This window comes from Hylobates moloch, unplaced genomic scaffold (genome assembly GCF_009828535.3).
Source record: "Hylobates moloch isolate HMO894 unplaced genomic scaffold, HMol_V3 SCAFFOLD_2, whole genome shotgun sequence".
Classification (NCBI taxonomy): Eukaryota; Metazoa; Chordata; class Mammalia; order Primates; family Hylobatidae; genus Hylobates; species Hylobates moloch.
This window is the reverse complement of record NW_026652277.1, coordinates 64,677,432-64,704,595: the sequence shown is the minus strand read 5'-3', so window position 1 is coordinate 64,704,595 and position 27,164 is coordinate 64,677,432. Positions and strand designations below refer to the sequence as shown.

Here is a 27,164-nt window from a genome sequence, read left to right as displayed (position 1 = left end):
TCAAGTACATAGTCAGTTCCCACTTACCATCCCTTGCCCACTTAAGACTTCCCTTCTCTATAATTTTAGTACAATTGAAAACTGTTCAAGCCTTTCTAATTTTATGTCTGAGTCACTGACTTCCTAGATTTCCTCATGATCCCAAAGATCAAGAATGATTTCATTGGAGGATTAATATATCCTCCAATACAGCTGGGGAAAGATCTTAATATTCACGTTACAAAAATCCAAATATCTCTATGATAATACAAATATTGCTTCAATTTCTTCCCTATAATTTAAATTGCAAAGCTATGCCCACCATGACTGCACTATCAAAGCACATGCCATCAGCCTTCTGATATACAAACATTTCATATTCCAACATCCTACTAAATACAGGTGTGCATTCTGAGGTCGTAATTTCCTCTCCGTTAATTGCTGCCCTCCATTGTCAAAATTTTTACTTTCACTCTATTTACTTTTCTACTATTTTCTCTTGCCAATCACTGAACTCTCTCCTTTGCGTTTTTAAATTTATTCCCATCAAGAACAAATTCTACCAAATTTGTTTGGACTTGCAAGTCAGATAGCAAATTCTCCAAATTGTTAAAAGTGGTAAAAATTAGATCTAGATATAAGAATAACTTTCCTGTTGAGGGGAAAATTTTCTATAGCCTGTCTTTTACCATTTATTTCTCAGGATCTCTAGTTTTCAAAAAGTCTGGGACACATGGAAGTATTCATCTCTTAAAATGTACCTTAAATATGGTCAGAAGTCTAATTAGTTTTTTTCAACTTTAAATTGATTGTTTTTAATCACTAAAGATTCAAAATGGCAAATACTATGTTTCTAAAAACATATAACTGAGAAATCAGCCTTAACAAGTATATATCCCTAAAGGGAGTTCAGAAAATTACAATTCTCCACATTTTCAAAACATCTCCCTGTGCCCGTATTTTTTAACCACATAAACTGATTTACTTTAATCATATAAATGAAGCTTACCGTTTTGTTCCAAAAAGTTTTATGACAGACACACAGTATGTACCACAGTAACAAAAAGCACATATCTAACACTGACAAATAATTTAAAAATCTAATATTATTCTGATGCCACATTATGGAAAAAAATATTGAACCATATTATTCCACGAAAGTTCTTAATGGACAGCTTTTTCTTTCATTGCTTAAGAAGATTTAATAGAGTTTCCCTACGAGGAAATCTACTGTAACTTAAGAGTTCCACAAAGCGTAGGTTTGATTAGGCCAACAAACTTGTTCAGTAACGTAAACAGCTAATGCTATTATCAAAATCCTCTTCTCCATACTGGACTCAATCATCTAGTAAAAAGCTAAGAAACTAACCACTCTGGGTGTCTGAGTTAATGTACAGTTTAAACAGGCAGTAAATGTTCCCAAGAGCCTCTACCTCCCCTCCTGGCACAGTAAATGAATATAAAAATATCTCTGAAGTTACTATGGAATTAAATGATCATATTTTGATGATTCTGATATCCCAGAAAGAATCTGAAGGCTCCCTGCAGATGCAACAGAAAGTTTAAGATGATAAATCAGGCCTAATAGAAGATAGACAAAAGGCCATAAATCGATCTCTGAAGGTCAGGCTCACGTGTGTAATCCCAACACCGGGAGCCGGAGGCAGGAGGATTACTTGAGCCCAGGAATTCGAGACCAGCCTGGGCAACATGGCAAGACTTTGTGTCTACAAATAATTTAAAATATTAGCCAGGCACAGTAGCACATGCTTGTGGTCCCAGCTATTCAGAGGGCTTAGGTGAGAGGATTGCTTGAGCCCAGGAGATGAAGGATGCAGTAAACTGTGATTGTGCCACTGCGCTCCAGACTGGGCAACAAAACAAGAGCCTGTCTCGAAAAAAAAAAAAAAAAAAAAAATCTCAGCTGCGTTTTTTTGGAAGCCAGAGCAAAGGACATCATTAATAACAAATGTCTTTAATGTGCGTAAGATTAAAACAAAGCATTTGCTCTAAGATTGTTTTCCCGGTAATGACAGCTAGTATTTATGGAGCACCTACTATGCACAAGGTAATCACTGTTCTAAATATTTTATATATATTTAGTCTTCATGATAAACCCATAAGGTAGCAACTCTCATTACTGTCATTTTACAAATGAGAATAAACAGAAAAAAATTCTCCTTTGAGTCTAAGAGAAAATATGAGTACAATAATTTTTCAACTTTATTGACTACAAAACACAGTAAGAAGTACATTTTACACAGCAATCCAGTACCCACATTACATTAAAAACTAAAAAAGGTTCATGAGACAATACTTTAAAAAGGAAAAATGGTGACATTAAGATAAAATGTAATTTTATTAATATTTAAATATAGCATAGGAAAAAAGCAAAATAAATACAAAACCAAGAAATATTGGTTGGGACCACCAAATTGTTTCACAACCCACTAATGGATTGCAATCTCATGTTTTCAAAAATACGGAAATAAAGTCTCCAAAATTCCTACCAAAAAAAAAATTGAATTTTAAAGAGCTATTTCGCAAAATGCTCTTTAATGCTGAGTGAAGCACAACAACGCCCAATTCAATAAGAGCAATTTAATCAGGGGAAGCAAAACAACATGGTCTGCGTATCTAGCCCTCTTAATGGTCAGGCTTGATCTAATAATTTAACTGTGCTTTTGAGAACAGTTCAAGTTCTTAACTAGTAACATGGTTCTCTAAAGAAGAATCAGGACATCCCTGATTTCTAAATAAATAGATATGTATAGATGCAATTTTCAGGCAAAAGTCCAGAGTTTACAGCAAATTTTCAAATTATTTTGCTTGAAATATTGCTTGAATTATTGCTTGAAAGCTCATAACCATATTCTAAAAGAATGAGTGAATCACATATCAATGTAGACATCTATGAATGTTTTCTCACAGAAGGGCTTCTAATAAGAACTGGGCAGCAATCAGTTCAAAGGTCCATTTGCTAAAAAAAAAGCCTAGAATGTGGCTATCTCATATTCCCAACTTGAAAAGAGATGCACTTGTTATGACATTTAATTCAGGTCACATATGTAAATAGATGGCTGTAAACAGTTCTGCATGGAAATTGTGTAGCATCTTTTAAGCTACTTTAGGAAAGAGATGAGCCTTAAAAGACATGTAGGATGGGAAGGTAGAACATTTCAGATGGAGGGACAACTATGAGTATAGAGAAAAGATGGAGAGGGACAGATATGTGCACAATTTCTACCTGGCAAATATATTACCTATCCATTTGCTTGCAACAGAAGTATCATGCATCTTTGATAGTGGTCACCAACCAAAAGACATTCAAAGAGGCAGAAAATGTAAATTAAATGAGAAGCACATAAAGAAAAACACTGTGAGGCTGTAAAATGCTATACAAATATCAGCTCCCATTGTAACTACATCTATCATTTTACTTCAAAACCGTAGGTGCCTAGCTATCATTTGATTTTAATCTTTATGCCAACCCAGAATCAAGACTCTAAATCAGTGGTTCTCAACCTTGCCTGCATATCAAAATCCTGATGCACAGGGTGTACACCAGACTATTTAAAATAACATTTCTGGGACTCAGCATCAATACTTTTTTGAAGCTTCCTAGGTAATTCCAATATAGTGAAAGTCGAAGACTACAAATCTAAGGACATGTTCAAGAGACTGCTAGACATTTTGTTCCCTCCAGAAAGAACTTAAAGTAGCTCATAAAAAATTAATATTTAACTATTTCAAGAAAAATTTGAAGTCATATTCATCAACATAAGAATATCATTGATTACACATTTTTCTACTGATCTTTTAGTTTTGTGATACTTGAGCCCAGGAATTCGAGATCAGCCTGGGCAACATGACCGGTCTGACATGGTACTGTTTCTATACCTGTGTGTACATTTTACTTTCACAAGCACAAGAATAATTTTCTCTATAGTATATACATAATTTATAAAGAAAATATATCCTAATGTTCGAGTAACAATTTATTAATGCAAAATCCCATCCAGAAAAAGAACCTAGTCTAAAATAAAAATCACAGAATTCAAATCACTTTTCTAGATATACAATTTGTTTTCTATCAGTACTACATTTAAAAAGACTGATAAAGCCCATGATGAAAGAGGAGATCCGACACTCACTGAGTGTCTGATCTTTTTTTTTTTTTTTTTTTGAGATGGAGTTTCACTCTTGTTGCCCAGGTTGGAGTGCAATGGCACGATCTCGGCTCACAACCTCTGCCTCCTGGGTTCAAGCGATTCTCCTGCCTCAGCCTCTCCAGCTGGGATTACAGATGCATGCTACCACGCCCAGCTACTTTTTAAATTTTTTTAGTAGAGAGGGGGTTTCTCCATGTTGGTCAGGCTGGTGCTTTTTTTTTTTTTTTTTTGAGACGGAGTCTTGCTCTGTCGCCCAGGCTGGAGTGCAGTGGTGCCATCTCGGCTGACTGCAAGCTCCGCCTCCCAGGTTCACGCCATTCTCCTGCCTCAGCCTCCTGAGTAGCTGGGACTACAGGCGCCCCCCACGGCGCCTGGCTAATATTTTGTATTTTTAGTAGAGATGGGGTTTCACCGTGGTCTTGATCTCCTGACCTCGTGATCCACTCGCCACGGCCTCCCAAAGTGCTGGGATTACAGACGTGAGCCACCGTGCCCCGCCTGGTCAGGCTGGTCTTGAACTCCCGACCTCAGGTGATCCGCCCACCTCAGCCTCCCAAAGTGCTGGGATTATAGGCGTGAGCCATCGCGCCTGGCTGATTTATCTTTCAAGCCCTGAAATAGGTGCTTTCATAGCTTAGAATTTATTTAATCCTTACAAGTACATCACATTTAAGGTATATGGGGCCGGCATAGTGGCTCACACCTGTAATCTCAGGTGTGATTTGGGAGTAGGCCAAGGCAGGAGAATCACTTGAGTTCAGGAGATCAACATCAGCCTGAGCAACATAGTGAGACCTCATCTCTACAAAAAATAAAAAATTAGCTGAGCATGGTGGGCATGCCTGTAGTCCCAGCTACTCGGGAGGCTGAGGTGGGAGGACTGCTTGAGCCTGGTAGTCCGAGTTTGCAAGTAGCCATGATCCCACCACTACACTCAACCTGGGAAACAGAGTGAGACTCTTGTCTTGAAAAAATAAAAAGTAAAGTACATGTCCAATTAGTTTCACTTCCACAGATGAGGCTCTTTTGCATTGTAAAGTGGCAGCACTAGGATTCAGGCTTAGCCCCTTCCCTTCTTCTTCAACAGTGTTTATCATACTAATTTTCTGGGGTCTGAATTTTTAAAATGTCAATTTTTAAGCTCTATTTAAAACAAAACAAAAAAAACCTTGAATGTTTAAAGGTGAAATAAGCCCAAATTTTACTCACTGGAGGACACAAATGTGTTCAAAAGTGGAAACAAGCTTACTCACTTTTGTACAGAGCTTGGAATAAAGCTCTACCTTCCATATTTATGCTTAATTTCATGCTTTTAAATGAATCAATGATAGGAAAAGACACAGCTCTATAAGAAACTTAAAAAAAAACAAAAAACCCCAAAGGCCTTCATATGTCCAATAACATAAAATCATACAAACTACACACTATAGCAACATGCATTCAGAGCACTTGATCAAATGCCCCAAGGTATAGGCACATCTTTTCAGTACAGTGTCTCATCAAGACATAAAAGGAGGTAGTCAGAGGAAGAGGTTATTCTTAGATATCATGTTCATTTAACGTCCAGTTTTATTATAAGTATTGTGTTTAATGTAAGAAATACATGCATATTTAAATGTATTTGTGACTTAACATTGAAAAGCAATTTTTACTATTCATTCAAGAGTATGAATCAGTTAAAAAGCATTCTAATATAGGAACATAAGCTTAAGAAAAATAAACTGTCACTTGAAAATTAAGAGGAACAGAACTTGGTAACATAAAATGGAAACAAAATAAAAAAATAAACTGTGCATTAGGATATGTTTATAGCAATCATCCATATTACCAGTTTCAATTTCCTGCACTCACTAAAACTGCTTCATTAATTAGTTTCACAAGAGTTAAAATTTGAATTTATAAAGCAAACTGACACCAATAAAATGCCATTGCTATACATATAGATTTAGCTTGAAGAATACTGGTACAAGTTTGAAAAACACTTATAGATTTGGCTTGAAGATACTGTTAAAATCGGAAAAACACTATATTATACAAATTAATAGTAACTAGCATATGATAAGGCCACAACTTCAAATATAATAACTGTTATTTATGTATTTATTTATTTATTTAGAGACCAGGTCTGGCTCCGTCACCCAGGCTGGAATGCAGTGGCACGATCACAGCTCACTGCAGCCTCACCTGTCCAGTGATCCACCCACCTCAGCCTCCCAAGTAGCTGGGACCACAAGTGCACACTACCATGCCCAACTAATTTTTGTATTTTTGGTAGAGCTGGGGTTTTGCTATGTTGCCGATGCTGGTCTCAAACTCCTGAGCTCAAGTGATCCACCCACCTCAGCTTCCCAAAGTGCCAGGATTACAGGCAATGAACCACAGAGCCCAGCCCAAATATAATAACTTACGAGAAAGATCTTAATCATTACTTACTTGCTCTTTACAAACATTTAAGCAATGCCTCAAACTCCACACCTGTCAGTTACATTAACTACAAGAGCTGGAATCTAGTTTTTCTTACACTACCAGAGAGTGAGAGTGAGAGAGAGTGTGTTTTAAAAGAGAAAAAGTAGCCTGAGAGAGAAAGAGAGAGCAATTCTCCTGCCTCAGCCTCCCGAGTAGCTGGGATTACAGGCATGTGCCACCAGGCCCAGCTAATTTTTTTATTTTTAGTAGAGACGGGGTTTCTCCATGTTGGTCAGGCTGGTCTCCAACTCCCGACCTCAGGTGACCCGCCTGCCTCGGCCTCCCAAAGTGCTGGGATTACAGGCATGAGCCACCACACCCAGCCTATTTTTGGAATTTCTAAAGCACAAAACACATAATGAAAATACAGCTTCAAATTTCCTTTCACATATATTCTTGAGACTAATTACAAAGTTAAAGTGAAGAGTGTTTTTTTGTTTCCAAAGCATCTTTTTTAGAGAGAAGCAGGTATAGATGGAGTTGCTATACATAAAGCACTGAGATGTGTCTCTTTCAGGTATGGGAAACAATATTTTCACTATAAATTAGCCATCTGGTGTCCAAAAATAAAGTACTACATCTAAAGTAAAACAATTTTAAATAAAAAATTCTAAGTCAAATAGCTGATATAAAAAGAATTTCAGATGTTATAACAACAAAGCCAAAGAAACAAATACAAAGTTTAAAATTACATTGAAAATAACATATTTTAAGTATTTTTTTTTTTTTTTTTTTGAGACAGGGTCTCATTCTGTCACCCAGGCTGGCGTGCAGTGGCGTGATCTTGAGTCACGCAACCTCCACCTCCCGGGTTCAAGTGATTCTCCCACCTCAACCTCCTGAGTATCTGGGATTACAGGTGACTGCGACCATGCGTGGCTAATTTTTGTATTTTTAGTAGAGACAGGGTTTCACCATGTTGGACAGGCTGGTCTTGAACTCCTGACCTCAAGTGATCTACCTGCCTCGGTCTCCCAAAGTGCTGGGATTACATGCGTGAGCCACCACGCCTGGCCTATTTTAAGTATTTCTATGCCTTTGTCTATGAAAGTTGACTTGCCTGAACTATTGGTACTACAAGCCAGAAAAGCCTCTTAACTAGCTGTGAATTTGGGCAAATTCTCTAATTTCTCAAATCTCTAAGGACTAGTTTCCACTGTAAACCAGGGACTAGTCAGAAAATAAAGAGTTTCAGGTTTGAAGAGGCTTTCCAAATTACACAGTCTAGCTCCACTATGTTACAATTGTGGTAATGGAGGCATAGGCATGTTAGGAAACTTTCCTTAATTCACACAGGTGGTTACTGACAAAACTAAACCTAAAATCCAAGTCCAATACTTATGCAACAAAACAGTTGTAAGTTTAAGTTTCTTTATCAATAGCATGATAAGTTTATAAGTTCTTGTTGTCTGGCCCTTTTAGGTTCAGTAAATAGGCTGTCCATACTGCCAGGTTAAATATAAATCCAAGTGCAATAATCGAGTTAGTTCTTACATAGAAGTTGTATTAGTACAATTATGAACTTTTAGGTTCCATGGAAATGTTGTATGTGAAAAGACTCATACACTTCATTCTACACTTGTCAGATATAACTTTTCTTTATTTAAAATAACTCTTGAAATTTCTACTGGTTTTTCAAATAGAATTTTAGTGTTCAAAAACAAAGACAAATCAATATAATACATTGATAAATCAATGAGTACTTTCAAAATAATCAGATGAAAACTTTCCTCACCCTACTAAAGCAACACATGCAACTGACACTATTCTAAGAATGCAGGTAATATATTTTTATCTACATTAGTTATTAGACTTACAGTTTAGACATTCTTACTTTGAGATGTATATCCACTTTTAAGAATGACTAAACTTCTTTCCTAACAGGAAATACTTACAACTCATGTGGAATATATAATTAAGACTGTACAGAAAATGAAACATAAGAAAATCAAATTTTGATAGTGTTTCCTCCCTTTTAGGTGCTATGATCAAAGGTATTTGATCATAATTTACATTTGTATTTTTTAAGTTTTTAAATTAAAATAATTGCAAACATATTTATATAGCATTGAGCCAACCAGGTAAATTGCTTAAAATTCTCTAACAAAAGCAAAAAAAAAAAAAACACCAAAATTACCCCTTGTATATCATAATTATTTAAAACCTCAAATGATAAATTAGGAATGTATCTTGGTCTGTATTTTGAAGTCAGGTTATCAAAGCACAATCTCTCAGACTGATCACTGCAAGTAATGTACTTTCATATTGGAACACAGTCGTTTCTCATTGCATCCCTTAAAGATGAAGTTATTATTTCAGTTTTCAGGTTCGGAGAAATTATAATATCCATTCAAGGTTGTATGCTGTGTAAATTTAAGATTCAGAACACAAATCAAAATTCAATGGAGGGTAGATCATTAACAAAAGCATAACAACAATAAGGGAAATAGCATATTCCAGGGCAGCTACTATGTCCACTTAATGAAATCACAGGTTTTTGCACTGTAGTGGGTGTAAGATCGGAAAGATTCAGTAGAGTCAAATTTTATGGGTCCTAAACACTGGCTCAGAATGTTAGGTTTTATTCGATAAGTAGTGAAAAGCACCTGGGAATTTTTTTTAAAATGGGATGTGGTATGAGAAAGAATTAACCTGCAGCAAGGAGAAGGAAAAAAAAATTACTGAGCATCCATTAGCATGGTTCAATGTAATTCATTAAATATCATAAACAGCCAGAAAGATGGGTGGCAAGACAAGTGCTGGGTTTTGATTTATAAGATAACTAAAAAACCTACAACTGTACCCTGAAAAAGCATAAGTTGGAGGGTAAAAATATGGTACAGTCAAAATTTATTATCTTACTAATAAGGCATAACAACATTGATGATCTAAACATCAGGGAGTATCCAATGTTTAAAAATAGCCTTACCTTAGATCAGGTGATTCGGCCCTCCCATATCGATCCTGCCACTTCCCAACGCTTGAATTGGCTTTTCTGGAGGCAGTACTTGTCTGAGACTGAGAAGAGGTGCTGTTTCTGGTGAGATAAATTTTCTATGTTTTTTCTTACATATTGTTGTCTCTGACCCCCCTTGTTCTGTTTTTTTTTTTTTTTCTTGACATGCTTTTTCTAAAGTCTTTTAGTATGTTCCTACAGTATCATTCTCAAGTCATATAAACTACTTGCCGTGGTACTAAGTATTTAAATATAGATGTGCTATCAACACTTAATATTAACTCTAGAATATTTTTAGAAATATTCTTCAACATAGTTATGATGTCAATGTAGAAATGAGAAAAGAACTAAGGATTTACATCAGGTTACAATACATTATTTAAAAAATACATTTCTGTGCCTCTATGAATTCTTAGTATTAATTTTTGCAGTTTTACAAAATCTTATTCAAAATTTTGGTATTTCTTTCCCTATATTCTTCAACAATGGATATAAGTATTGTTAGTGCAACCAGCTAACAGCAACACTCTGACGTGTTTCATAAAAACCTATACTATTTTATAAAAAATCCCTTTCAAAATAACTCTTTCAAAGTAAAGTTCCCAAAAAAGTTAATTTTACCCCTGTTGACATACTTCATAAAAAGTTCAGATATGTGCAATATTGCCAATACTTTACAGAACTAATAAGATGCTCTTTCAAAGCAACAGGATATATATATGTTTATGCATCTGCTTGTTTATGTAAAAAGAAACACAGGAAAAACAAACCAGAAACAAAATGAAATCTGTTCTGACAGAAATGAAAGAAACAGAGAAAGATGTATCAAGTTTCTATATACCTTTGGATACTCTTGCCTTTGGAACTGTTAGATGTTTTACATATGCAAAAAATAAATCAGTGAACATGGAAGGAAAAATAAATGCTAAAACTGCATACAAACAGATACAATAAACCAAATTATGTATTTTAAATTATTAATATAACAACTCTGTAGGAAACTTCTGAACCCAATATTTGAACTATATACCCTTAGCCTCAAAAGAGACAAAGAAAAAACTGTAAACAAATCCTAAACTCTACTGAATAGGTTTTCTTATAACAGTAAGAGTTCTGAATCTGTTTTACGTGTATTTCAAGACTCTGGGAGCCAGGTTCTCATTGTGAAAAAAAAAAAGGAGATGCAATATGGAATAGGGAAAGAGAAATAGGAATAAGAATCCTGTGATGTTCAAATGAAAGTAAAAGAAACATGATGATTTCATGACTAAAATGTATTTTAAAAAACACACATGGAAACTTCATCTTGAAAATGCTAATTCTTTCCTAGCTCTGAGTGCTGAAAAGGCCTGGAAATAAGGATGCCCTAGTATAAGGAGCACAGCTAGCACCCTGATCTTGTTTTTTAATTACCATTCCCCACTAAAAGGAATCAGAGTGCCTCTGAAAATGGCTGCTTCTAAGGAAGAAACAGGGAAACTACAAGATAAGCCTGAAACATCCTGGTAATGCCAAACTATAAAAACACCCTAAAAAAAAAAAAAACATGATGGAGACATATCAAAGGTCACGGAGCAAGTTTGAAGAGGAACAATTTGATGTTCACATCAAAATGAATTACAGTATATATAAATCACACATATGGTTTAAACACCATGTATACAAATAAGCTATATTTGTAAGTCACACATACACACTTTTTCACACATAATATAAGAATTTATGAGTCTAAGTGATAAGTGATGGAGTGGGAAAGCTCATTTTTAAAGTAGAATGCCAACTAATAAATGTTAAGTGAAATAAGAGTTACGTAATCATTATTTTGCAGCCATTACAGTAATAACTGACTAAAGAAAAAATTATCACTGGCACTAAAATCCCTAAAAAGTTTGAAGAGGAACAGGATATTTAGTCTTTCCACAAATTACTTATTAAATACAAAGGAAAAAATAGCAACTTTGCAGTGCAGAAACCCAAAGGACACCACCACAACTAAGTCATTAGAATTATCATTACTAATAAAATAACATGACAAACTGACATCATGTATCTCCAAGCCAATACACTGAGAAGGGTACATCATCACTTATATAGTATTCCTGCCCAAAAAGCAAAACCTGAATCTAATCATGAGAAAATATCAGGCAAACCCAAGAACCACTAACTCAACAACTAGATTGTACTCTTCTAAAATTCAATGTTAAGAAATACAAAGAAAAGCTAAGAAGTTGATCCAGATTTAAGAAAAACAAAAAGATAAAATAGTTAAATTTAACGCGTGACACTGGATTAAGTCCTAAATCCATGAAGAAAGAAAAGATTGCCATAAAGGATACTGGGATAATTTGCAAAATTTACAGACTGCAATTAGATGAAAGTACTGATTCACTATTAGATTTTCTGACTTTGGTAACTCTGCCGTATGATTATCTAACAGAATGTCCTGGTTCTGAGGAAATACATGCTTACGTACTTAAGGGTAAAGGGGCATGATGTCTACAATTAATATTCAAATGGCTCAGTAAGAAAAATGTTTTTGAGAAATTATAACGCAAATATGACAAAATGTTATTAACTGGAAAATCTGGATAACAGTATATGGAAGTTATTTGTACTTTTTTTTTGCAATTCTTTGTAAGTTTAAATTTTTGTCAAAATAAAACTTTTTTTTTTTAATGACAACAACAAATGAAGGAGGCATAATGGGGACTTTTGGGGGTAATGAAAACGTTCTATCAGTCTACATCCTGGTTTACAAAAGTATGTTTAGTTTGTAAAAATTTAGCCAAGATGTACATTCCTGATATGCCACTTTTCTGTATGTGTGTATTTCACAAAAAGTTAAGATGAAAACTTCTGAAGATTAAGCAAAGCATTCTGATATATTAAATATAAAATTCTACTTAACAATGCCAATTTGATGGGTAATACAGAAAGTTGGAAACCCAGCATTTCTATTGATAAAATACGAAAAAATATTTTTAAAAGTTCTGTGCAAGCATATCAACACTTACCTATACATTAATAAGGCAATCTAAGATTGTAAACAATGGAAATACAGTGCTGTCAGTAGTACAGCTCATTAGTCTTAAAACATCTACTATGCACCCTGTATTACGTCTTAATGAATAACATTTACTGTTTTCTCCCTAAGGTCAATACAATTTTACTTTCAAAGATGTCTATCCAATCTCAATACATATAATGAATAAAAATAGATATATATTTTTATGGGAAATATTTCACAATGACTGCAAAGTATCCTTTTTATCAAATGGAGCCCAGAAAACAAACTTTCCTAATGAGTTGTGGCTACTGTCCTTTACGTACAAAAGTGACAGTATTGACAACTTAGGTAACTTCTATAGGTAGCAGTGGTAATTATTCATTTTTAGTTTTTTAGTAGTGATAGCCCTGCTAATTTTTCCATCCTTTCTTTACCTCCTTTCAGCTGTCCCTTACCTATATTTGCCCTCCATCTCTTCCTAGCCAATGGCCCATCATTACAATAACTCCCTCAAGTAAATGCTCATGTACCTGTCCCCTTTATCCCTTTTTTATAATTGCCTGATACAACAACCTCTGCTAAATCCAACTCTAGCTAACCTTCATAAACACTCATATACCTGACAAGAGTCAGAGAAACATCCAAAAAGCAGCTGACTTGTCTCATTTTAAACCCATGGCCATTAATCTCAAGAAAAGTTGAAAATATACAGCAGTCCCCCCTGTATTCTTGGGGGATACATTCTAAGACCCTCAGTGGAGGATATATCCCAAGGCCTCCAGTGGATGCCTGAAACTGAGGATGGTACTGAACCCAATATGTACAATGTTTTTTTCTATACATATATGCCTATAAAATTTAATTTATGATTAAACACAGTAAGAAATTAACAACAATAATAAAAGAGAACAATTATATTAGGTGAGTGCAAAAGTAATTGTGGCTTTTGCACTGTTGGGATCTGCAGCTTGATACTGCAATACATTCTTAAATAAGTGGTTATGTTACACATCATTTTAATGGGTATTTCTTGTTTTATTTATTTTTTCTGCTAATGACTTATTACTTGCTATTTTATGTTTATTTTAGACTATGGAAATGATGTTAGACAAAAAGCAAATTCGAGCAATTTTCTTATTCAAGTTCAAAATGGGTCATAAAGCAGCAGAGACAACTTGCAACATCAACAACATATTTGGCCCAGGAATTGCTAATGAACATACAGTGCAGTGGTAGTTCTAGAAGTTTTACAAAGGAAACGAGAACCTTGCTGGCCATTGGAAGTTGACAATGACCAAGTGAGAGCAATCATCGAAGCTGATCCTCTTACAACTACACGAGAAGCTGTCGAAGAACTCAACGACCATTCTACAGTCGTTCGGCATTTGAAGCAAATCAGAAAGGTGAAAAAGCTCAGTAAGTGGGTGCCTCATAAGCTGACTGAAAATCAAAAAAATCATCCTCATGAAGTGTTGTCTTCTCTTACTCTATGCAACAATGAACCATTCCTCTATCGGATTGTGATGTGCAATGAAAAGTGGATTTTATACTATAACTGGAGATGACCAGCTCAGTGGCTGGACAGAGAAGCAGCTCCAAAGCACTTCCCAAAGCCAAACTTGCACCAGAAAAAGATCATGGTCACTGTTTGGTGGTCTGCTGCCAGTCTAATCCACTACGGCTTTCTGAATACCGGTACAACCACTTCATCTAAGAAGTATGCTCAGCAAATCGATGAGATGCACCAAAAACTGCAATGCCTGCAGCCGGCATTGGTCAACAGAAAGAGCCCACTACTCCTCCACAACAATGCCCGACCGCATGTTGCACAACTAATGCTTCAAAAGTTGAATGAATTGGACAACAAAGTTTTGCCTCATCCGCCATATTCATCTGACCTCCTGCCAATCAACTACTACTTCTTCAAGCATCTTAGTAACTTTTTGCAGGGAAAACACTTCCACAATCAGCAGGATACAGAAAATGCTTTCCAAGAGTTTGTCAAATCCCAAGCACGGATTTTTACACTACAGGAATAAAGAAACTTATTTCTCATTGGCAAAAAATGTAATTGTAATGGTTCCTATTTTGATTAATAAAGATGTGTTTGAGCCTAGTTGTGATTTAAATTGCATAGTCCAAAACCGCAATTACTTTTGCACCAATCTAAAAACAATCTACTATAATAAAGGTTATATGAACGTGGTCTCTCTCAAAATATCTTATTGTAACATACTACAGGTAATTGAAACCAAGGAAAGCGAAACCTAGATAAGGAAGTAGTACTGTACAGTTTCTCTCCCTGTGTCATCAATTTTTTTACTTTAACTCATTCTCATCAGCATATAAAAATAGTGATTCCTCTCATCTTGAAAAAAAGGCTTCTCTTGACCCCCACACTTCACTCCAGCTGCCCAGCTACTCCTTTCACCTAGTTTATTCACAGAGCTCCAAAAAACTATTTCAGACCTCTCTTCTTCTCATGTTTTTTTTTTTTTTTGAGATGGAGTCTTGCTCTGTCGCCCAGGCTGGAGTGCAGTGGCGTCATCTCCGCTCACTGCAAGCTCTGCCTCCTGGGTTCACGCCATTCTCCTGCCTCACCCTCCCGAGTAGCTGGGACTACAGGCGCCCGCCACTATGCTCGGTTAATTTTTTTGGTGTTTTTAGTAGAGACAGGGTTCCACCGTGTTAGCCAGGATGGTCTCGATCTCCTGACCTCGTGATCCGCCCACCTTGGCCTCCCAAAGTGCTGGGATTACAGGCTTGAGCCACCGTGCCCGGCCACCTCTTTTCTTCTCAAACACTCAATGCTACCTTCCAATGGCCTCTTATTTCCAACAGCCTCACTCTCACCAGGTAAGTCTGCATATTATTTTGCTGGGAAAAATGAAAGCAATCAGAAGAGAATTTTCAATTATTCCCATTCCATTATCCACCTACCCATCTGCACTGGTGCCCTGTATCCCGCCTTCATTACTGTTCTTATGAATGAACGGTCCATGCTTCTATTTAAGGGCAACTCCTCCACTTCATATTACATCTCATCCCTTTGGCTTTATTAAACGACATTGCTCTACAACTTCCCTGTCTTACATCATCAATTTCTCCTCTAGTAACTCATTCCCATAAATATACAAAATGCTGTAATTATTATTATTTTTTAGACAGTGTCTCACTCTGTCGCCAAGGCTGGAGTGCAGTGGCGCAATCTTGGCTCACTGCAACCTCTACCTCCTGGGTTCAAGTGACTCTCCCGCCTCAGCCTCCTGAGTAGCTTGAACTACAGGTGTGCAACACAATGCCCAGCTAATTTTTGTATTTTTAGTAGAGATGGGGTTTCGCCATGTTGGCAAGGCTGGTCTCAAACTCCTGACCTCAACAGAACTGCCCATCTCGGCCTCCCAAAGTGCTCAGATTACAGGCATGAGCTACAGCTCCCAGCGAAAATGCTGTTTTTTTCTTTGTTTTGAAAAAAAACTTCTCCTGACCCCACATTTCCCTCCAGATACTGTCCCATTTCTCTTGCCCCCACAGAAAGAAAATAGTCTTCCAAAAAGTGCCCATATTTTCTCTTTCTAATTCTTTTCCTCCCACTCCCTCTTTAATCCATTCCAAAATCTTTTATCTTCATTTTATACAAATGAAAATGATCCTGGTCAGGATCACCAATGACCATCAATAAAATCCAGTGGTCATTCTTAGTCTTCATTTTCTTGACCAGTCAACTGGATTTAATATTTGATAGCTGACATTTCTCCTTCTTGAAACACATCGTTTTCAAGACATACAGTGGGTTTTTTTTCCTACTTCATTCATCATTCCTCCTTATTAATGGTCTCCTCTTACTAGTTAATCCTTATTTTCCTGACATACAAGGGAGTGCCCCAAGGTTGTCTCTTACCACTTCTCTATCAATACTTACCTCTTTTATGGTCTAATTCCATTTCGTAGTTTCATTTAAGTAATATTAAACACTGATTATCCTAAATTCATTATCTCCAGCCCATACTCTTCCCTTCTACTCCAGATCCATATAACCAACTTCCTACTCAAATTTCCCACTTGCATGTCCAATAGGCATCTCATTTTTATTATGTTCTATACTGAACTCTTGGTCTTCTTCCTCCAATAACCACTCCTCCTTATGGTCTTTTCCATCTCTGTAAATGACAAAACCCATCATTCTGGTTCAGTTGATCAGAACAAAAACCTTGGATTCATCCTTAACTGCTTTTTCCTCTACAATCTACATCCAATTCATCAAGATGGGCTATTGGCTTACCTTCTGAAATATAACTGGTATCTGACTACTTCTCAGCATCTCCACACCATTATCTTGGTCCAAGTTACCATTATCTTTTGCCTAGATAATTGCTGCAACCTCCTAACTGGCCTCCCTGTTTTCACCCACCCTAAGTAACTCTGTAGTCTGTTTTTAGTAAAGCGACTAAATTGAAACTTTAAAAACCTAAATCAGATTATTTCATTGCTCTGCTCAAAATCCGCCAGTGAGTCCCCACTTATTTAATTTATAGGAAAAGCCAAAGCCTTTATAATGGCACACAGCCCTACATAATCTGGCCCAAATTTTGAAAAGCCAATCAACAATAAAAAAACAAAACGCAAAGTACAGAAAAACTATTGATTTTTAAATAGTTTAAGTATAATAGCAAACATCTAGAGTATTTTCTACGTACCAGCACTGTTCTAAAACACTTTACATAAATGAATCCACTGAATATACATAACTACACTGTGAAGGAAGTACTATTACTACATTTTAGAGATTAAGAAATCAAGGCATAAGAAGATTAGAGAATCTGCCCAATGACAGCACAGCTAGTAAGTTGCAGAGCCAGCATCTGAACTCCAGAAATCTGACTCCAGAGTCCAAGCTGTTACCATCACTCTATATTACAGAATACCATAAACTCAACGAATGAAAGCTAACCTCTTAAAAAAGGTATAAGCCAAAAGAATACTACATATTAAAATATTATATATTACTACATATTAAAAGCTTAGCTATCATAAATTCTTTAAAACCAAACATTTTGAGATTATATTTAGCTTAAATAATCACATTTCATTATGTCTATGACAATTCACAAAAATCCTGGATCACTTTATGACATTTAATTTTGGCTGAAGGCTTCAAGAATCTTTATCTTAGAGCTAGACTAGATGCCACTATAAAGTCTCTTCTGCATTAGATTATTCTAAAATGTCCCTTATAACAATACAAAACTGCAGAATAACAAAAACAGAAAACTATATAAAATAAATTTAAACAAGTAACACAAAAAGTAAGTGATCTGGCCGAGAACTAGTAATAGTTGGGTTATTAATTTGTTTCAGGCCCAGACTTTAGTCATCTTATCTAGTCCAAGATTAAACTACTAACCTCAAACTTCACTAGTCTTAGCCTACTATCCTTTACCAGTTTCCTGGTAATGGCATAATAGGGTAACCACTTGTCACATTTAAGTAAAAAAGACATTTTCTAGCATATTTGCCTCTTACATCTGATACCTTCTGGAACATATGAGATATTATCATATAAAATTAAACAACAACAAAAAATGGTTCCAATTTTAAAGATTTTCCAAGCTGAAATTTCAATAGCCTCTTTCACTAAAATTAGCAAAAGACCTTCAGGCCAATAGATCTAGACTAAGAAGTCCAATAATTCTTTATGTAAGAATAGGGAGCACAGGAAACAGCAAATACTATTGTTACCACCTCTCTTGAATGTAAGACTGTCTCTTTATTCATACACAAAACTATATACCACACTTCACTTCTTGCTTACCTAGGCTTTTTAGATGGAAAAACATCAAGAAGTTTCTTGTGAAGAATTCATTTTGTACTAAAACAAAGTAAAATGTTCCAGTTTTTTGGTAAAACATTCAGAGCTTTTATACTTAATATAGCACAAATACAATGTAAAGATACCAATGTCGTACAATAATTGAGTTACAACTATGTAACTAACCTGCTCGGGGGGAGCCCAGTCTTGAACAAAGAAGGAGGAGAAGTAAACTCAGCTTTTGTAGATGGAAGGGCTGTTTCTTTCTCTGAGTTTCCAGTTCTTCCCTGCTGTACCTTAAAAAAAAAAGGTTATTAGCTTGTAGAATTTAACAGAACACTCAAACATAATGGACTTTAGATGTTAAAATAAGTTTACAACATTTAATTTGAAGTTAAACACTAAGAATGTTTCTTTGCTGAATATTTATTAAAATTAGCCTATTTTAGAACAGTATTAGGTGAAAGGCACCAAAGAGAGTATGGGATCAAAATGTTCCAACTATCAAAAAGTTCACATTAATAACAGAAGCTGAATAAACTGTAATTCTTTGGCACTTTCATAAATTCCCACAGATCACTACAAATAGGTCCCAGATACTTGGTTATGACTTCATGTTTCGAATTCAAGAAAGGCCTTGAAGAATTTTCCCGTTCTGTGTTCACCACCCTTATTCTAAGAAAACAATAGGTGACCATTTTAGCCATTCTGACCATTTTCTATTCAGACTGTGATTTCCTGTAGCACAAATGTGAATAATCTGCTACTGTACATCCATACAATTTCTCCCATTTTCCCATCACCATTAAAAGTACCATCATCCTGACAGTTCAGTAGGCTTAAAAGCTTGAAATCAATCATCTGTCTTAATACCTCTTCTCACTCTGTCGCCCAGGCTGGAGTACAGTGGTGTAATCACAGCTCACTGAAGCCTCCACCTCCCGGGTTAAAGTGATTCTCTTGCCTCACAGCCCCCCGAGTAGCTGGGATTACAGGTGTGCACCACCATGCCTGGCTAAGTTTTGTATTTTTAGTAAAGACAGGATTTCACCATGTTGGCCAAGCTGGTCTCAAACTCCCATCCTCAAGTGATCTGCCCACCTCAGCCTCCCAAAGTGCTGGAATTACAGGTGTGAGCCACCACGCCCAGCCTTCTCCCTCTTAATATTAATTTTAAAACCAGTTATCTACTTACTCCATAATTTTTCCAAGATTTGCCTATCCTCCTTTCTGCTCTTACTAGATCCTTTGATTGTGGCCCAGTCACATTCCTCTAGTCTGCTGAAATGACTTCTTTATGCTCTTCTGCTTTTATACTCACCTTTTTATCTTAAAATTATCATCAAACTATTCAATTTAAACAAACTAAATTCAAGTTTCCTTACACTTAAATAGTATCACACCATATTTTATGTTCTACTTAAATTCTATTTAAATTCCCTACTCCATTTTAAATTCAGCATCACTCTCCTTTCCCATGAGGCAAAGGCCCAGAGAATCTCAAGACATTTTGACAGATATATTTGAACCACCAATTCAATTCCAAAATCATCTACCTCCCAACTAATCATTATGTGAGAAAAAGAAACTTTTACATTTAAGCCATTATAGTCAGATAGATCTCTTATTAATAGTGTCCAACCCAATCCCTAATTGATAACCTCATATAATGAGGATCTTACATTTAGCTTATTTGAAAATGAGTTCTACCACTTAAAAAAAAATTTTAAATGCCCTGATTCTAATGAGATGATGAGAATCAGCACTAAGGCAATGGGAACAGAAAGAAATGGACTTGACAGATACCTGACAGGTAAAACTGACAGGATCTGGTGAGAGAATGTAAACATTATTTATTCAATATCTATTATGTACCAGAAGCTGACAGAAACACAACAGGATCCTGGACCTTAGGAAAAAACAAACACACCAACAATCAGAGCAATATAATAAATATTATGAAAAAATATCTAAGGGATAAAAGATGTTATAATAACACAAAAAGAAATGCATTGTTCTGCCCGGGGATGTCAAGGAATATTCAGAGTTGACACTATTGTCCCAATGGCTCCCCTGACCACCAGTAATTTCTATGTAACTTCTTTCACGTCTAACAGACATCTCAAAGTTACCATGGCCAAAACAAAACAACTAATTTCCCCTAATCTGATCCTCTACAAGTCTTCCCCATATAAATAAATGGCACCATCATCTACTGAGCTGCTCAAGGCAAAAAAGAACCACAGAAATTGTCTAATACATATGAACACCCAATATGTCAACTTTACCTTTACAATATATGCCAAATTCCAATCTGCGATCAGTAACCTTCCTGGAAAGCACAGCTGGCAGTACGCTGAGGTTTGTCATTTGTAAAGAGAGTCACACAGATATTCCAGACTATTTACAGGTAGTTTGGTTTACACTGAGAGCTATCACTTCACTTATGTGTGGCAGAGAAATGAGATTTCAACAATTCCTTTTTACATTTTTTATTTTTATTATGAGCCTTTTTATCAATAGACAGAGACTACCTAATTTAGCCATGAGAAGAAAACAGCACAGACACCCTGCCTTCAGAGAAGATGCATGCCACTCCATTCATGAGTACCATTCCCCTGAGAGGGGATAAGAATAAAAACGGTGTTTCTGGACCACTTAGATTCAAGCTCTAGCCACACAGCTCACTCTCTGGTGATCACTGATCTCTCTAGCTAATTTTACTGAGTCTACCAGAAGAAGAGGAATGAAGGAAAGTTACTCAACCACCCAAAAGAATCTCATTATGGCAACAGTGTGACTGCTTGTAAGTTCCCATACAAAAAGGAATCCTTTGAAAGCACCTGGGATGATGTATTAGTGTCATAGGATTTTCTTCTTCTTCCTGGTTTCTCTTTACAGGGAAAATAACATGAATTCAAAAGGATTCCAGTCTGAAGCACAATCACTTGCTTCCATAACAAAAGTATCTCATCTTTTTCTGCACATAAACATTCTTTCATGGGTTAAAAAGAAAAATAACTTTTAATGTCTTAGAACTCTCTAGTGGTAAAAACTGCAGAGTTCAAAATTTTCCTTTCATACTCCATAATTCTCCAAAAGTATTAAGTCTGTGTGTGCTTCAATAATTTTGTTTAAAAAATGCTCAATCTGAAATCAACTGCATTGATCATTTGGCTTTGCACAACCGGGAGAAAATAAATGGTTCACTGATTATTTATATAGAGAGACTAAGAAAGAAGCTATTAACTGCCACTAATTTTATGACAGGCTTTAACGTTTATGAAAGCATGATTTTTTAATTTTCTGAGCAATATCCATTTAAGGTTTTAAAAGAAAGCATAAGATTCTACTTGTAGGCTGGGTGTGGCGGCTCACGCCTGTAATCCCAGCACTTTGGGAGGCCAAGGTGGGTGGATCACGAGGTCAGGAGTTCGAGACCAGCCTGGACAATATGGTGAAACCCCGTCTCTACTAAAACTAAAAAAAATTAGCCAGGTGTGGTGGCAGGCGCCTGTAATCTCAGCTACTCAGGAGGCTGAGGCAGGAGAATTGCTTGAACCCGGGAGGTGGAGGTTGCAGTGAGCCAAGATCGCACCACTGCACTCTATCTAGCCTGGGTGACAGAGCAAGACTCCATCTTGGGGAAAAAAAAAAAAAGATTCTAATTGTAGTTCATTGTATCTCAACATAGAAACATTTGTTTTTGAATCCTTTTCTCACCATGTAATTGTAATTATAAGAAGCCAATGTTTTATTTCCTTTGAAGTTCTGTTATATGCATGATTATTTTATATAGATAATTCCTTTAAAAGGCCTACTTAAAGTTAACATCTAAAATACAGTTATGGCCAGGTGCAGTGGCTCACGCCTGTAATCCCAACACTTTAGGAGGCCGAGGAGGGTGGATCACCTGAGGTCAGGAGTTGGAGACCAGCCTCGCCAACATGGCAAAACCTTGTCTCTACTAAAAATACAAAAAATATACAGATGTGGTGGTATACACCTGTAATCCCAGCTACTCGGGAGGCTGAGGCAGGAGAATCACTTGAACCCAGGAGGTAGAGGTTGCAGTGAGCCAAGATCGCACCATTGCACTCCAGCATGGGCAACAAGAGTGAAATTCTGTCTCAAGAAAATAAAAAAAAAAATCATAAAACACAGTTATGCCAATGAAGGCCTACTTAGGGTGATATCTATATCCACAAGATGAGTGCTCATTATTCTAATAGGATTTGTTGAGGTGCTTTTCAACCCTGTGATGCTGAGATATATAAATAAGAAATCAAAAAATTAACATAGATACACACACACACACACACACACACACACACACACACAAATTCCATCACCTTATTATTATGTTTCATCCTAAAACAGTACCTGGCATGCAATAAGTACTCAATAAATATTTGTTACTTGACTGACTTTGGGAATCAACTTAAATGTCACTTCTTCAAACTCCACAGAACATGTAGTTTATAACTATATCATCTTTAGCATGATTATTTAATTAATACCTAAATTTTCCCATTAAGCACAATAAACGTCTAGACTATAGGCTCCATGTCTATTATGGTGACCTCCCCATCCCCCCAAAGCCTAAGATACTTCCTGGCACAGTCAATGCTCAATTAAAAACCAAGGAGGAGAAACCGGGAAGGATGGGGCAAAGAGACATGGGAGAGACATTAAAAGAGAAAGAGAGAGGTGAGGTCAGAGAAGATATTAGGAAAATGGCACAGATTTTTAAACACACAAAAATTGCCCGTGTTTCCCAGCTTTTCTTTTTTCCTTAATTTCTTCATAATATCCTCATTCTATTAAACAATTCTGAAAATCCTCACTATTCTAGCAACCTTTCTAGCCAACTTGATTATCCATTTGTCTTCAGATGTTACACTCAAGATTACAGACTCAAAATTTGTCTAACCAGTAACATAATGAAATTATTTCACATGACTTAATATCTTAAGAAATGACCATAAGATATTATGACTAATTTTCTAAAAACAAATTTATGTCAGATCTGACAAATCCAAACAAAACTTAAGTCTACAACCTTGAGAAGCTAAATAAATTAAGAAAGCAACAAAATTTAGAACTCTGAAATCAGATTAAAAAATAGTGACTGACTGAGCAGACCAAAGAAAACTGAATCCTAAGTCAGCAATGAGAAAGCAAAGACAACGATTATCATGTCAGGACCCTCAAAAATTCAGAAATTAAAAGCTCCAGCTACCAGAACATTTGCATCAGCCAAGTATATACCCTCTAGATAGAATACCGGAATATCTTATCTGAAAAAATCTGATTACCACAAAAAGAAAAACACCTAAAAATACTGACATCAGAGAATGTGAAAAAACAGCCCTCCAGTGAAACCTGCAGTCAAGCAAGTTCTATTCAGATGCACAGAGCTTCCTATCAATTTTAGCAGCCCACCGTTACATGAGTGAATGGCCAACAATCAACAAACATTTCAGAAAAGTCTAAGTCAGAAGATAAAAATAACTAACTTAATCGAGTTGAAAACAGACTATGCAGGAAAAGAAAAATCTAACAGAAACAAAACAGCCTATCATTAATATCCTTTGAGAGAGGAGGGAAAAAGATACTGCATTACTGTAAACATGAATAATAAGATGCTACAACTAAATAATAAAGAAAAATTTTCTTGGAAATTAACAACAGAAATGAAAACTAAGTACAAACATTATAAGAATAAAAAATTCTCCCAGATAATGGAAAAGATGAAAAAGAGAAAAACAATAAAAAAATTAGAAGACCATTCGAAGATATTCAATATTTATCTAGAATAGAAAAGAAAGCAGAGAAAGAAGTAAAAGAAGAAAGTGTTCCGTAAGTGAAGGATACGTGCTTCCAAATCGAGAAGGTGCAACCGAATGCTTGGTACAATGGATGAAAACAGACCAAGACACATAACTGTAAAATTTCAGAAAACTGGTGACAAAGATCATACATTCACAGTCGGGAGGGTAGGGCGGCAGGGGGGAAGATCTATGCATATGTGCACAAATGAATAAAAAGTATTTTAAGAAAACGTTGTAGTCAATGTTTTCTCATACATACATGTTATCTATTCCCACTAGTCACTTCTCTCTTGCCACTCACTCTAATAATTACACAATTGTTTTTGTACCCAATTGAGTGGCTTTATTTTTATACCTATTAAATTTCTTCTTTTATTTTGCTTTTTAAAAAAACTTCATTCATATTGAAGTACATAAAAGGCTGTTACCTCAAGAATGTCAAAACACTGTTAAGTGTTGAAGCTGTATGATAAGCACCTAAGGGTTCATGTGTACTATTCTACTTGTTACTGGGTTTGCATATTGTTTAATGGAAAGTAAATAAAGTTATCTTAAAGAGGCTGATGGGTTGTCTCACACTTAAGGATGAAAAGATTCTATTTGCAGCAGATATGAAAATAAATTTTAATTCTTAAATCCACTCCTTTGCCCATTCATCCTCATAAGTGAGTTCAGGCCCTAGTTCATTTTATTCCTATAGTATGGCAACAGCTCCCTATCTGTTTCATACCCCTTTCATTCTACAGCCCATCCTGCTGCCAGTTCCTTTTCTAAATACCAGATCTGCACTTCATTCTACTGCTCAGGAACTTTCAAACAGCTTCCTATCGGCTACACAAATGTTTGCAGGCTAGTTTAAAATCAATGTCCTGCTCATGATGGCCCTATTTCCACCATTTTCTACAGACCACAATATACATAAAGAAAAAATGTTTGCCACACATATTCTTAATATACACCCTATTCCCAAATCAGTATTTCTACCAAACATATTAGTATTTAAACACACTATCAAGGCAAGAAAACCATGAAGACTGTACCCATCGAATTAAAATCTTTCATTCAGAATCCAATCAGAATGGAACACTCTACGACCTCCCCTCACATAACCAAAAGAAACTTCAAAATAAATTTTTCAGTACACAGTATGTATATAAAATACACATTCATAATGGCTACCTTCAATGAGACTGACCCCTAGGAGTTTCTTTTTATTCTCTTTTTAAGTCTATTACAAAAAATAAAGTATACAGAAGCTAACAGTTTATGATGGCAGTTCTCATTTCTATTAAAAGAAAATAAAATGCACTGCTGCTAATGAACTAGTTCATTAAGACAACTTTTCTACCCATTGCAGTCAAGTTTAATATATTCAATGCCTATATAGACAATATAACCCAAAAGAAATTGATGACCCTTTAAAACACAACAGACATCATCACACACTTTCAAAATATTTGCAAAAGAAGAACCAAATACTTACGCAAAGTAGGATGTAAATTAAAATAAAATTATCTATATAGAACTGTGTACAGTAGAGTGGTTGTATCTGCAGACATAGCACACACACTGCATAAGGCAGTATTCTGGTGGACAGGGCTGCAAACCCAAAAGGGGAGCAGTGGTCTCTTTCCAGTCCACTAAAGTTCCCTGAGTATACAACCCAATCTAAAAGCCACTCCCAATCTTCATCCCAGTGTCATTCAATACAAGAGTCAACTATTAAGGTAAAGAAAAAAGAGTACACAATCAGTTTTCCATAAAAGAACTATGACAATATAGTATTATTCTTTGGACTGGGTCTGTGATTATACCATGTAATGGAGAAGCCAGAAATCAGACTTGTTATACAAGTTGTAGTATCAACCTCAAAGTCGCTCACATAAACCTACTCCTTTAAAGGACCAATTTTTAAAATCAATGGCTTTATCTCATTATGTTGAGTTCTTAAAGCCTCTCAGAGAATGCCTAAGATTTTTGAAGATATCTTGAGCTATCAGGGCATTACACCAATGATATCAGTGTTATCAGTGTCATAAAGAGTATGCCACCTTCCTTACCATTTTTTTAAAGAAAACAAAAAAGTCTCCAATTCTGTTGATAAAGATTAGAGTATTATCTACAATGAGAGTGTAATCTGTTGCCACTAACTTTTCTATCCTACAAACATGTATTACGACTCAAAATGAAATCATAACATATAGCAAAGAATAGTTTTACTTGGCATTTGTTAGTATAATAGGCTATAAATTCACATGCTTGCAAAAGTGGAGATAAAACAACAATCAGCAAATTTGTAAGTCACCAGGAAGCTGAAGGTTTGGAAAAAAGGTAGCTATTTCCACTTTAATCTTGTCCCTTGAGTAGTGGTATGGGAGCAGACTCAAGAACAAAAAATGAGAGCAACCAAGGATAATTTACTAAAATTCACCTTAAAAAGATTGAATCTGCCATCTTGGATCTCTGCACCTGGTGTAACTTCCATAGTACAGTCTTCGGCCTAAGTTAAATAACATATTCCCCATTAAGATACCACATAATATTTAATTAATAGGCCATATAAAGACAAACTAGCTGTGGCTAGTCTGTGATTTGAAAGTAAGAACATCAGATAATCATTAAATACAAAACTCTAAAAGGGAGGGAAGGGAAAAACAAACATGGTAAACAAAATGGAATTTTTAAACTATCATATAGCATTTAACCACTTCTACAGGGAAGCGATTTATTTGGGGAGTAAAAGTGGGACGGTAGACAAGCCAAGGGTATTCCGGAGTATTTATTAATTACCGTAATTTTATTTGTAGTAGAGGTTACTGGTATAACTTCAAGTCCCATTCGTATCCTCTTTTGTTTTTCACAGTAAGCTTTCCAGGTGTCTTCATTAAACCCATAATTAAAATAATCAGAAAGATCAGCACCTAAAGATAAAACACACCTT

At 35.8% G+C, this 27,164-nt stretch overlaps 1 protein-coding gene across 34 annotated transcripts in view; it reads right to left on the bottom strand.

Moving 5' to 3' along the window:
* Nucleotides 1–27,164, bottom strand: part of FIP1L1 (factor interacting with PAPOLA and CPSF1) — a 76,900-nt gene that overhangs the window by 35,385 nt on the left and 14,351 nt on the right. For 7 of the 34 annotated variants that reach the window (XM_032151211.2, XM_058434273.1, XM_032151223.2 and 4 more), the window contains 4 exons: nucleotides 27,014–27,144; nucleotides 26,655–26,723; nucleotides 18,576–18,685; nucleotides 9,547–9,654 (listed from right to left, as the gene is read on the bottom strand). In XM_032151211.2, the coding sequence (XP_032007102.1) occupies nucleotides 9,547–9,654; nucleotides 18,576–18,685; nucleotides 26,655–26,723; nucleotides 27,014–27,144 (418 nt within the window). The remainder of the gene's footprint in view (nucleotides 1–9,546; nucleotides 9,655–18,575; nucleotides 18,686–26,654; nucleotides 26,724–27,013; nucleotides 27,145–27,164) is intronic. The other 27 variants (XM_032151208.2, XM_032151121.2, XM_032151138.2 and 24 more) reach the window with 7 other exon arrangements.